General features: G+C 32.9%; 1 protein-coding gene across 1 annotated transcript; it reads left to right on the forward strand.

Moving 5' to 3' along the window:
- The first annotated feature begins 5,915 nt into the window (after positions 1-5,915).
- On the forward strand, positions 5,916-10,396 carry LOC114162883 (prolyl oligopeptidase family protein). The gene is given in 6 exon segments (XM_028046873.2): positions 5,916-5,929; positions 5,931-6,354; positions 7,021-7,215; positions 7,858-7,887; positions 8,171-9,280; positions 9,650-10,396. Coding segments are annotated over 6 exon segments (2,325 nt in total). The 3' UTR covers positions 10,202-10,396.
- Positions 10,397-14,538: the final 4,142 nt, after the last annotated feature.

The raw sequence follows: 14,538 nt of genomic DNA on the forward strand, positions 1-14,538 counted from the left end.
TTATTTTTGTATGAGGTACCTGGAAAGGATATCAGCAAACATATTGTCAGATCCTTTGATATGTTCAAAATTTATTATTTTTCCGGAGTTTATATAGTCTCTAAAAAGTAGCCATCGTCTGTGAGGCTTTTTGTCATTATTTATTTGATTTTTTCCATATGAAACAATTGCTTCGCAATCAGTTCTAATGGTTATTTCTGATTTATTTATTAAAAATAATTTAAACGCTTCTAAGGCATGTATGATTGCATTGACCTCATAATCGGTGCTAGTTTGATAAACTTGTGGTTTTACAGTATATTTTCCAGAAGCATACCTGCATATTTGTTCATCCTTTTTAGACAGATATTTATTTTTCTTTCTCTTTAGGATGGCTCCCCATCCTGATTCGCATCCATCACATTCAACTACTAAGTAATCTGAATCTAATGGTAATTGTAAAATAGGTAATTTATTTACCTTTTGTTTTATTTCTTGGACTAATTTTATGTCTTCAGAATTGAATTTTCTTTCTCCTTTTAGTGAAGTTTTATTGTATAACGGAGCCGTGTATTTTCCCAAATCGGGGATAAAGTTTCTAGCATAATTTAAAAGTCCTAAAAAGGATCTTAGTGTTTTTATATCTTCCATTTTGTCAGGAAAATCTTGTATTTTCTTGGAAATATGAGGTTGGAGTTTAATAGTTCCATTACCTATTTCTGTTCCAAGGAATTCAATGAAATTTTTACAAATTTCCATTTTTCCTTTTGATATAATTAAACCATATTTTTCAAGTTTGTATAGTACTTGTTTTAAATGGAGATAATGTTCTTCTTTTGTTTTGGAAAAAATAAGTATATCGTCTATGTAGACGCATGTAAAAGATTTGCAGTCATTAAAAATGTTATCCATTTTTCTTTGAAAAATTGCTGGAGCATTTTTAAGACCAAAAGGCATGACATGCCATTCGTATAATCCTTCAGAACAGGAGAATGCTGTCCATTTTACAGATTCTGGTTCCATTTTAACTTGATGAAATCCACTCTTGAGATCGAATTTTGAAAACCATTTTGAGTTCTGAATTCGGTTTATAAGAATTTCTTTAGATGGAATCGTATATCCATCTTCAACTGTATTATCGTTCAAACGTTTATAGTTGTAGACCATTCTGGATTTACCTCTTTTTTGTTCAGAAGATTTATTTACTATGAAAGCAGGACTCCTGTGAGGGCTTTCACTTGGAGCTATTACTTTCAACTTCAGAAGGTGATCAATATGCATTCGACATTCTTCTTGTTCCCAGTTATTAAACTGTATATCTTTAGTTTTTATAATTAAATCTGGGTTAATTATATTTAATTTACAAGTAATGGGATCACGATCCCAAAATTTTGTGGGATCTTCTCCTATTATACTGGTTTTATTAAGCCTATCTAAAATTTGTTGGATATTATCAAAAGTAATTGTTTTGGATATTTTTATGGATGAAAAAGAGTCCATAGTGTCATCTAGACAATAATCTATGGATTCTAAATCTTCTTTTATACAGTCACATTTATCTGAGGACTTATTGTTTGTACAAGAACACTCATCAGGGGATGGTTTTGTATAGCTGTCTCCGCTAATTATGGGTGACATTTGTGTTTTGTCGCTAATAATGACATAATCTTTGTTTATAGTGATAGTTCTATTATAGCCTAAAATAAAATCTAAACCAATAATCATGCTTTGTTTTGAAGGGACTAAATTTTCTACACGCATGGTTTTAAGGTGTATTTTTTGGCCAAATAGGTCACAATTTGTACTAAACTGAAGAGAAATATTGTTTATTTCTTCATCATTTATCATTACTATTTCAGACATAGTTCTTGTTTTTTGTATATGTTTACTTTTAGTAATCAAATATGGAGGTACTTTTGTTTTGCAGACGACTGTCTCAGAGCATCCTGTGTCTAAGAGGGCCTGTATGATTTCTTCCTTAGCAGGGTTTTTGTTTTGTTTTGGGAAGTTTAATTTTACTAATACTTTAACAGATATTAGTTGTTTTTCATTACAGACTAATGGGATACATTCTGTTGTTCCCATCATGTTATTTTGTATGTTACCTGATCCAGAATCTTGAATTATTTGTTCTAGACGAAGGATTTTTTCTTCTAGGTTATTTACCCTGATTTCTAAAATTGAAGTCCTAGTATCAATTATGTTTTTATCCTTTATATTTTCTTTTTGTTCTAAAAAGATTGGTATTTCTTGTACTTTTAAATGTGTTGTGATACATTTTATACAAAAATTTTTGTAACATAAAGGACAATGAGCCCTTTGTGATTTATGAAAATATCTATCACAATACTGGCAGGGAATGGATGTTGGTCCTGAAAAATATTGTAATGCATGAGGACAAATATTTGTTTCCGTTATGTTCATTAGATAATATCCAGAATCATCTAATATTTCACCTAATTCGTTATATTTGTCATTTAATTCGAAATTGTATTCTTTGGGGTAAAGTTGGATAAATTCATTATTTGTGAAATCATTTATTAAATCATAATTTTTGGGTTGTTTTTCTAAATTAATTTCATCATTGAATTCTGTTATACTAACTACTGATAATATTTCAGAGTCAGTAGATACATCTTCGTCGATCGGAAGAAGATTCATGTGTCAAGATTTGATTAGCTCTGCTTCTTTTGTGTAAAGATTTGCTATGTTTGGACAATCTCTTGAGAAATGTCCAGTTTGGTTACAAGCATAACATTTTAATGCTTGTTTGTAATTTTTATTTTCTCTAAATTTTCTGACGTGCCTGTCAGGGTTTAGAGTAGGTTTTCTAGAATTTGAGGATCTTACTGTATAAGTTTTTCTAGAATTTGAGGGTTTTTGTATAGAGGATTGGGATCTTTGACTGTAAGATTGGTTATATTTAGGTTTTCTTTTGGGAATATATTTTCTGTTAGGTCTGTTTTGATGGTATTGCTGTGGAGTGTATATCTGTTTACAAATTCCAGAGTCGGAATTTTTTAGCTGTTTTTGTATTGCAATATGTGTGCAGGTGTCTTCCATTATTTTCATAATGTGTTGTATTCTTATTGAGAGGTTATTTAACATGGGGGTTACCTCATCGTTTTTCCAAGATTCTCTAATTTTTTGACCTAATTTTCCTGGAAGTTTGAGAAACATTTTTTCTCCAATACTTATATCATGAAAGCATCCGGCTATGGAGGCATACATGAGATAGTCTTGTAAAAATTCTTTAATCTTTCCAAAGTATGTTATAGACAACCTTTCTAGATGTCCTAGATAAATTCGTTGTCTGAGTGTATTCCCATCATTTGCAGATTGGGAGGTGAGTAATCTTTGTATTAGAGAACAAAAGTTATAAATATTGGGACCAGGTTCGATCACTAATGTATTTAATTCTATTGGGTATTTTTGTTTAAAAGATTCCCAACATGCTCTGGCTATATCACCTAAATAGGTTTCACCTTTGACGATCATTTCTTGTGAAGATTGGACTTCTTTTTCATAATGGATACCATAATCACGGATTACAGTAGCAGTCCATTGTTCACGATTTGTTGTGATTGTTTTTTTCTTTTTGGTGATCAGGTAAATGATTGCACCCATCACTTATTCATTCATGTGAGAGGTGGGAGCCAATTCTTTATGCTCAATCACTTTCTTATTCATCTCCTAAGCTTTCTCATTTGTCTTCACCAACAATAATTTTAATTTCCCTTCAATTATTTTAAGATTATAAAAAATTAACAGAATTCACGGGAATTATTTCTTTATTATTTTTAACCTTAACATGATGTACACCTCATAACTTCTTGTTCAATCTTCGACAACGAAATAAAATACTATTGTTACCTCGTCATCCACACTCATACGTAAACTTTATGTTTGAATTTTATCATTTAGTCGGAATTTTCGAGGTTATCACATAATTTCTTTTCTATGTTTCTCAATTCAATTGGTTTACTAGAATGCTGGTGATTGGATTGAGAAACCAAATTATTATAAATTAATATGATGATTCGGGTGATACCAGTAGTTGGAATCTCACTATGAAACTAAATAAATTATTGGTAAATTATGGTTGATGTATAAAATATATATATACGTGTAATGTTGATAATTAGTTTTCTATTGATGACTGAAATTGTTCATTTTGTCTTTAAAAACTAATGTTCACTCTAGAAAAATGATTTCCACGAAACTATATAAGTTATATATAAAGAATGGAAAGTGGTTGAAATAGTCTTTATTCTACAAACTGTAAAAATCATAATTTTTCATGAACTGAATTGAATTATAGTAAAGCTATTTTATTTATAAGTAAATTTTTAATATTTATCTGTTCGTGGTAAAAATAAAATTAAGAATAATTTAATATGACAGTAAATTTGTCACTTCAAATCTCTGACGTTATGAAAAATCCCTTCGTAACTATCAATGTATAAAATGTATTTAATAGATACAAAATATCATTGTATTAAATCAATCATAATTGAAAAATAACTAAACTTTAAATCTCTAAATCATCAGTTATTTAGAGATATTGAAAGTTAAAATGTCAATCTTATGAATAAATTTAATAGAAGCTACTACTATTTACTTTTTTTTTTTTGTTTCTTAAGATTTGGCTTTTTTGAGTGTTATTTTTTCATAGTTATCTATGCAATTATGAATGAAGTAGCAGAACTTGATGGGGCATGGGAATCATCCAGTGTCCTCGTAGAGTTGTTAAATAACATCGAAAACCATTTTTAAGGCAATAATAATATATAAATAAATTAAATTCTGCAAATTTTATTCAACATTTGTTTCCCTACCTATCCATCTATCAGAGTCCAACGCCACCAACTGAACACAGAACAACATCTGCAACAACCTCTACTTGGTGCTTCCTCTTCACCAAACCTTAAACTTCCACATAACCCAATCAAGTTTCGCTTTAGATTCTCATTTCCCGTCAAACTATATCTTTGTCTCTCTCTTTTTTCTGTACATCATCGGAACCCAAAATATTCCAACTAAACGTTTCTTCTTTTTCATGGCAGATCCTACCCGTCTTTCATTCAGGTTAGATTTCAATCACCCTTATACTCAATTAAACTGGGTCAGCTCTGATTAAGGTTAGTCAATTAAAAAAATGTTTTTTTCTTTTTGGGTTTTCTGGGTTCTAGTTTTACACGCAGTTTGCGATCGGATCCGGTTACAGTGGATAGACTCACAGGGTTTTGATGGTTCTGCCCTCCTTAGTAATCATAAGGGACTTTGAAATGGGTTGTAGTATTTTAAAATCTATTATGTGATGAGGTGAAAACCAAATAAACACCAAATTCGCATTCTTTCCTTTGGTTTCTTGCTCACTCCATCTCCTATTATCTTGCTTGGGGTCCAAGGTTTTTTTCGTGTTTTTTCAGTTATACTGCATTAGTTTATATACAGGTAAAAGCTTAGACTTAAAACAAGTTTCAAATTATTCGTGGCTGTCAGTATCAAGGGTAACTTTTACCTTCTTTTGTCCCTTTTTTAATTTATGTTTTTGGTCCTCCTTTTGTTGTTCTCCACCTGGACAATATTCTCAAGTTTTTAGGTTTCATTCTCTACTCATATAATTTCTATTGATTTTATGTCCTTTATTACAAAATTAAAGTTATCCAATTTTGGTCTTTCGAACACATTCTTCAGTCGGGATCAATGGTTGGGCAATTATTCGTGATTAAAGCATCGAAGAATCCTCTAATTCCTATCTATTATTTTCATTGAAATTTAATGTTGGTGCAAATGTTGTTAAACTATTTAGCTTGCTTATTGTTTCTTTGAAGTTAAAGTGCTATTTTTAATTTTTGTTCCGGGAAAGTGCTCTCATCATAATAATCCATGCTCTGTTGCAGTTCAATCTCATACCTTTTGGTGTATCTCTGATGCAATCAGTTGATGAATGAGAAGAGAAATTCGAAGCGTCCAAAATCACTACCTTACAACATGCCTGTGACAGACTCAAATGAGCCGCAGAATTTTGACGATAACATTCTTTTCCCCGTTGAAGAGATTGTACAATACCCATTGCCGGGATACGTGTCGCCAACTTCAATAAGTTTTAGTCCTGATGATAGTTTAATCTCTTACTTGTTTAGTCCTGATCACTCTTTAAACAGAAAGGTTTATGCTTTTGATCTGAAGACCAATGCACAAGAATTGTTATTCAGTCCCCCGGATGGTGGACTAGATGAAAGTAATATTTCTCCAGAAGAAAAGTTGAGGAGGGAGAGGTTGAGGGAGCGTGGTTTAGGCGTGACACGATATGAATGGGTGAAGACAAGCTCGAAAAGGAAAGCAGTCGTGGTGCCATTGCCTGCTGGGGTTTGTTTCTTTATCCTGACATGCAATTGGTTGAAATTTTGTCTTATGTATTCAGTAGAGAAAAAGTGGTAACAGTTTTTAAGCATACATGTTAAACTTTAATTCCTAATGCTGGTAGTCACATCTCCCAGAAACACATGGACACACAGGCTTACATTACTCTAATAATTTCATCTTGATGCCACCAGAATATTATTTCTGCCCTGAAGTGTAACACCTGCTTGGAACTAGCTGTCAGTATTTAGGTGTTCTATACGAATAAATTGACTGAAGAAGCTTAGAATGCTGATTTTTATATATTTATCTTTTTTTTTAGGGTGGCCTGTCATTCTGCATGTGCTAACATAGTTGAAAGGAAGTATCTGGAATTATTACTAACCTCTGCAATTTCTTGGTGTACCTGAGTTTGAAAGTTCTTTTAACTTGAATGATTACTGTTGCATCATTGTCATTGGTATTGAGTAGGCTTAGACAAGGCTGACCTGATACTAGTATGGTAATCTTGTTTACATAACAATGTTATATCAAGCTGTTTATACACTGTTGTGCTTTGTATAGGTGTGTTTTAATTTTCTCTCCTTTTGTATTTTATGTTGAATTTGATATTGATTATTAAATTCAAATAGTCAAGTGTCTAATGGTTATTTCTTTTTTCCATATGAGCAGATTTATATTCAGGACCTTTCCCTTTCAAAACCAGAGCTCAAGCTTCCAAGTGTATCAGGTTCACCCATTATTGACCCACATCTCTCACCAGATGGATCAATGCTTGCCTATGTGAGAGACTGTGAGTTGCATGTTCTGAATCTCTTGTCAAATGAATCAAAGCAGTTGACCCATGGGGCAAAGGAACATGGTTTGGTAAGTTCAACACTTGGTTGTTCTTTACTGTATGTTACTAAATGCATTTGAGTTCAATCAAAAGCCGTTGATGATTCTTATATATTGTCACCTGGCTAATTAACCCAACCCTTTTAGATAAAATGTCTTTAAAGAAAAAAAAAATAGCATTAAAAGATTGTATGTATGGTAATGTTTATTTTTGAAACATTCCAAGGGTTTCCTGCTTTAGATCAACTGCACATATTATATTTAGTTTTTTTTAACTCTATCATATGCTTTTGACTTGACATTATTTATGAGGCATTTTACTGCTGAATTTGGTTAAGCCTGGTCCTTCTGTCTTTGCTGCCATTGATCGTCCTGGATGATGGTAGTTTAGTGTGTAGTGTTGATTCTCTTCTAGTTCAATCTAGTACAACTTCAATGTTTTTCTTTTCTTTTTTTTCTTATGAAAATAAGCTAGACTGAATTTGAAAATTGGAACTTCAGAACAGTCAATTATCTTGATGATCCAGTAGGATTTAGGTTTGGACTTGTACATTTGTCATTCATATGATTGCATAAAGTTTTTAGTTTGTTTTTTAGTAGAAGAAATGTTTTTGTTTGACTTTTACATTATTTCAGTATGAGAAAATTTGACATTGGGTGTGGGTTTTGCAGATTCATGGGCTTGCAGAATATATAGCTCAGGTGAGATTTGCTTTACACTTTTTTTTTGTGTATACATCTTTAGACTAAATATAATGCTTTGCATTCCTTGTACAAATTAGTCCTTCATTCTAGTTGTGACTGAGCAAGTTGCATAATAAATAGGTTTTGAAATGATGGTATTGTTTTCTATATCATTGTTAGCCTGTTAAAATTTTGATTACCTTTGAAGTGCCAAAAATAAACTCTTTTTAAAGCTTAATATGTTATGTCTTGTGGGAATCATTTTTATATTTAACAATAACATGTATTTTTTGGATTTCAGGAGGAGATGGATAGAAAAACTGGATATTGGTGGTCACTGGACAGTAAATACATTGCTTTCACCGAAGTTGATTCTTCTGAAATACCACTTTTTAGAATTATGCACCAAGGGAAGAGCTCAGTTGGTTTAGAGGCACAGGAAGATCACCCTTATCCTTTTGCAGGAGCTTCAAATGTTAAAGTGCGCCTTGGGGTTGTTTCGGTAGCTGGAAACTCCATTACTTGGATGGATCTTCAATGTGGGGGCACAGAACAGCAAAACAACGAGGAGGAATATTTGGCAAGAGTCAATTGGATGCATGGAAACATTCTCACTGCTCAGATCTTGAACAGACACCACACTAAAATAAAGATTGTTAAATTTGACATCAAAACAGGCCAAAAGAAAAATTTGCTAGTGGAAGAAAACGGCAATTGGATCAATATACATGACTGTTTCACACCTCTTGATAAAGGAGTTACCAAATTTTCAGGTGGATTTATCTGGGCTAGTGAAAAAACAGGATTTAGGCATCTTTATCTTCATGATGCAAACGGGGTTTGTTTAGGACCCATCACTGAAGGTGAATGGATGGTTGAGCAAATTGCTGGCGTGAATGAAGCTACAGGTCTGATATACTTTACTGGGACCTTAGATGGTCCCCTGGAGTCCAATTTGTATTGTACTAAACTTTTCATTGATGGAAGTCAACCACTTCAGGTCCCTGTCAGACTTACACACAGCAAGGGGAAGCACATTGTGGTCCTTGATCATCATATGCGAAACTTTGTTGATATTCATGATTCTCTTGGTTGTCCTCCTAGGGTGTTACTGTGCTCATTGGAAGATGGAAGTGTAATCAAGCCTTTATATGAGCAGTCATTTACAGTTCCAAGGTTCAAAAAGCTTCAACTTGAGGCGCCGGAGATCGTTGAGATACAGGCTAATGATGGCACTACACTGTATGGAGCTTTATATAAGCCTGATGCTTCAAGGTTTGGACCTCCACCTTACAAAACTATGATCAATGTTTATGGTGGTCCAAGTGTACAGCTTGTTAGTAACTCTTGGCTCAGTACGGTTGATCTGAGAGCACAATATTTGAGAAACCAAGGCATATTAGTTTGGAAGGTCAGTTCTCTGAATTTTACATGATTATGCTTCACCTTGATTTTGTTTTGCTTACTATTAAATCTTTATGCATACACATTTTGATAACAAATGCATGATGAAACTCAAATGTGAGACATAATTACAATATATTGAATGTAATTTATGAACCACACTAACAGTACACATCTTTAATTATGCAAATCTGAAAATGTTTTCAGCCTTGCATTTCATATTTCCATTTGTGGCAGTACTCTAATGTTCCAAATGTATAGGTTCTTGTCCCTGATGTAACAAACAGGGAAGTTTGCCATTATTGTTACATGTAACATCAAAATACATAGTTTTTGCCTCTATCTTGTGCTTAAACATTAATGTCCTTGTTTACAGTTAGACAATAGAGGAACTGCAAGACGGGGGTTGAAATTCGAAAGCTATCTAAAACACAAACTGGGTCAAATCGACGCTGATGATCAGCTTACTGGAGCAGAGTGGCTTGTGAAACAAGGGCTTGCAAAAGCTGGTCACATAGGGTTGTATGGTTGGAGCTATGGCGGGTATCTCTCTGCAATGACACTGTCAAGATATCCAGATTTCTTCAAGTGTGCAATAGCCGGCGCCCCTGTTACATCATGGGATGGATATGACACGTTTTACACAGAGAAGTACATGGGGTTGCCATCTGAAAACAAGTCAGGCTATGAAAGTGGTTCTGTTATGAACCAAGTGCACCAGTTGAAAGGGAGGTTGTTGCTTGTGCATGGCATGATTGATGAGAATGTTCACTTCAGGCACACTGCAAGGCTTATCAATGCTCTTGTGGCAGCTGGAAAACCATATGAGCTCATAGTTTTCCCAGATGAACGCCACATGCCACGGCGTCACAGTGATCGAGTTTACATGGAAGGGAGGATGTGGGACTTCATTCAGAGGAATCTGTAACATAACTTTTTCTTTCACCTCTACTTTTTGTGTCTAGTTGAATGGACAGAGTAGTTTCTGAAGTTTTTTTTACCCAATAATTGGTTTTATTTCTTCTTGCCTTATACCTGGTACTTTGATGGCTATTTTTGCCCACTTCCCACCTAAAAAAAAACTCTTCTGGTATCAAAGAACTGAACGAGTCTTTAAAATTCAGATACTGTAGATCTTATCTTATATCCGGATGAGATATTATCAACAGACTAGTTTGATCTAAATTCTGAAATAGGTTGCTTTTCCTAGGCACAAAGAGTTTGATCTAGTACCAAATGAATGCTGTGTGATACTTGTAGCTGTCTACTAAGTATATTTTTGTTGCAAAATTAATAGCCTTCACATATATTAATATCTTTCATCAACTTACCATAACATGCAGATGATCTTTTTCTTCTACTTGAGGTTTAATAATTTGAAACACACATATATATGTGATAATTTTAAATTAAATTGGATACAAATATAGATAAGGGTCATAAGTCTAAATTGTTTCTTAAAGATGTTGTATATACTCTTTTTTTTCTTGTTGAATCCTTTCGGTTGAGGATCCCATTCTTGATGTTTACCTTGTGAATTTGTTGGTTGAAGATCAGTATAAATATGATACACAAACACTGTCAAATAACATAGAATCTAGTACACTATAATCATGAGTTTGAAATGAAGAATAATTTTTAGTATTTTTTTTTTGTGTATATAAAAAAACAAACTTACACTACCAAACAAGTATATAATCACAAATACATCAATATTAATCACATCAAACATTCATACATTAACCATATCAATGAATTGGGTGCTAGAATGGAGATGCAAAAATGATGATAAGTTGAGGATTACAAAAGTGTATGAAACATGACTAATAATATGAATAGTGTCTTTTTAAGGAAGTGATGTTTTAAAGAACTTCTCTGTAGTAAAGCGATGTCATAAAACTGACAATAGCACAAAAAAAAAAAAAAAATAAGGAATCAGAAAAGAACATGACAAAAATTTGAACTAAACTGTGCTTAAAAGACTCTTTACACGTCTCAAATTCCTGTACCCAAACATTACTTCAAAATTACAAATAAAATGCTAATATGTAAACACTTAGAATATTATGAAAAAATTGCTTTCTCGCATAGTCTAATTTTGTTAGAAAATGAGCGTAAATGGTAATGTGGTTAAGAAACAAATTCCTTTATTACTATGGTTTAAGCTTTAGTCCATTTTATCCTAAAATCAAATTTTTCTTATTTTTATTGATGGTGTATTTTTTAAGGAATTGAATAAATTATTGTTATACAAATGAGTTCATTCTCTAATTTAGTAATATAGTTCTCTTAATTGGAGGCATACCACGTTGACAGAATAATATAATACATGGATCCTAACAAATTTGGGATCCAAGAATTTGCACTTAGCCCCAATTGAGATTCTCCATGAATGAACTTTATTAGACCCACTCCACTTTTCTCTGCATAAACCTTTTCCAAACTCAAAGCATTTGGCACTTTAATAACTAATAGTAAAAGGTTCCATTTAACTACTTCCAATGAGAAATTTACTTTGACGTATCTTTAAAATAATGTTTGGTATGGATACTTTCTATTTCAATTAAGCAATTGTTTTATTTTTGGAATGAAATTCTTGAATAAACTTAATAAATTTTGGTGGTCAAAATGACTAAGTACATGTTGTTAAAGTTTAAAGATTAAATTTGACCAAAATTTTGAAGATGAATAATTCCAATTTTTATAAGATAAAAGACAAAAAACATGTTTAACCCTTACTAAAAATACGAGTTTTAACAAATTTATAATTAAAATTAGTTTAAATAATTTTGTAATTATAATTAACTAGTTTAAATGAATTTTAGTTTACGTAAAAAGAACCAACCTCTCTCTGCATAAATCTTTATGAAACAGAAGATACTATTTATGTGAAATGATTCTAATTTCAAATTCAAATCTAAAACAAATCCCACATAAATAAAGGCACCACCATAGGAATTCTTCATTATCAAAATTAAAATTAGGTAAATTTATGGGATGGGAATTATTATGCTTAGATTCGACAGAAGAAACATATTTAAAAAAATTAATAGATTTTTTCGTCTCAATATATGAGAAATCTATTTAATGTTACTTTTTAATTTCAATTTAATTTTTATTTTATTTAAAAAAGTCAATGTGATTCAACTTAGGCTTCTTCATTTTCTGTATTATGTCCATCATACTTTTACGGTCACCTCCAAAAAAGATTCACGTTTGTTTATGTTGGGTTTATATTTTATCATATGGTTTGGTTATAGTCATTGAGAGATTGTGATTCTATATATATGACATTTGCACTACATATATAAGGCATTTGACACCACTTTTACCCCAAAACCTTAATGGTGTGTTTGGATAAGGCAATTCAAGAGGGTGATTCATTTATTTGGAGAATTTGAAATTCTTTGCAATGAAATGCTTTGTTTGAATAGAGAAATTAAAAAGCATTTAAAATGCATGCATTTTTTTTGAAGTATTTCAATTAGTTAAATTAGAAGAAATTCAAATACCTTAAAAAAAGGTGGAATTTGAAATTCTTCTCACTTACGGCTTCAGAAAGGAGTTTCCAGCGACAACAAAAATATACGAATGAAAAAGGAAAGTAAGGAAAGAGCAAAGAAGCGCCGCAACGATGTGAGCTTTTAGGGATCTCAGATTGATTTATATAGCCGAGTAAGAGAGTTGTAAAAATTCTATCATTATTTAATTATTTTTAATAAATAATACCAATAATTCAATTTCTTAAAATATAAAAATCGATATAAATTAATATGTGCCATACACACTTAACGAGGAAAACTAAATATATTAATTAAAACATAAGGCATCTACCATATAAAGTTGTAGTAGTTGTTCATCATATATACTAGATTTTCACCTTTAAAACATACCTATCTAAGACAGAAAAAAAGATAATATTAAAACTAATTGTCTCAAACACTTGCTTCCTATGCACTTGAAGATTAGTTTGATTGGTACAATGTTGATTGGACTCAACCCCAAACAGACACAACAAACCCGACAATAATGACAGGTTGGGTTGGCCAAACGATCCAAATGGATCAGACCAATTTGATGACACAAACAGGTCGAGTAGGCCCGATGACCCAAACGGGTCAAGCGAGCCCGACAACCCATACGGGTTGAGCAGGCCCGATGACCCAGACGGGCCCGACGACCTAGATGGGTCAGGTGGACTTAACGAGTTGACGGGCTTGACGACTCAGACGGACGAGGTGACTTAATGACACATATGGGTTGGGTGGGCTTGACAACTCAAACAGGTCGGTCAAGCCCGAGAACCCACACCTCCCAAGTAGACCCGGCGACCAAGATGTGTCGGACTAGCCCAACGACCCATATAGACCTCACTGGCCCTACGACATAAATGGGTTAGGCGGGCCTAACGACCCAAACAGGACTGACGACCCAGACTAGCCGAGTGGACTCGAAGACAGAGACAGGCTGAACCGACTTGACAACCAAGATGGGTCAACGGGTCTGATGGCCCAAGCAGGACAGGCGAGCCCGACGAACCACATGGGTTTGGCGGGCTAGACAACCTAGAGGTGTCGAGCGGGCCTGACGACCCAGACGTGTCGAGCAGGCCCAACGACCCGACCGACCCATGACCCAACAAGCCTGACCGACCCGTTTCCAAATTTATCATGAACTCAAAACATAATTAAGCCTAAAATAAGTATTGATAAAATGAAATTTTATCTCTTAAGAAATTCAATTATTTTATCCAAACAAGAAATTGAAATGTAAGATATTTTAATTTTTTTATCCAAACAAGATAACATGATTTCACTTGAACCCAAACAAAGTTGTCTTTAAGTAACATGACTTCTATGCAATGAAGTTGTGTATGCATGTTTAATTTTCTAAACATTATATAGTTGTGTCAAATTCATGTCATTCAAAGATGACTTTGTTTAGGCTAATTTATTTTGACTCTTGTGTTTTTTCATGCAAAGTAAAATTGTGTTAAGGTGACATAACTTTAGTTTTGTTAGGTGAGTGTTAAAGTAGTGCATGGGCCATGACTTTATTGTCAAAATGATTTGTACCAGGGTTGTGTAAGTGTGACATGACTTTAATATTACTTTGGTTTAAATTAAAGTCATATCGAATTGGTGTAACTTGAAAGTTATAATGGTTTCTACTAAAGTCGTTTAGGATTAGTACGAGTTCAAATTTTTTTATGATTGGAGTTTGCATTTGTTAGATTAAATATTAACTATTAATTATTTATATAAT

This window comes from Vigna unguiculata, chromosome 9, assembly GCF_037176805.1.
Source record: "Vigna unguiculata cultivar grain cowpea cultivar isolate G323 ecotype 2 chromosome 9, ASM3717680v1, whole genome shotgun sequence".
Classification (NCBI taxonomy): domain Eukaryota; kingdom Viridiplantae; phylum Streptophyta; class Magnoliopsida; order Fabales; family Fabaceae; genus Vigna; species Vigna unguiculata.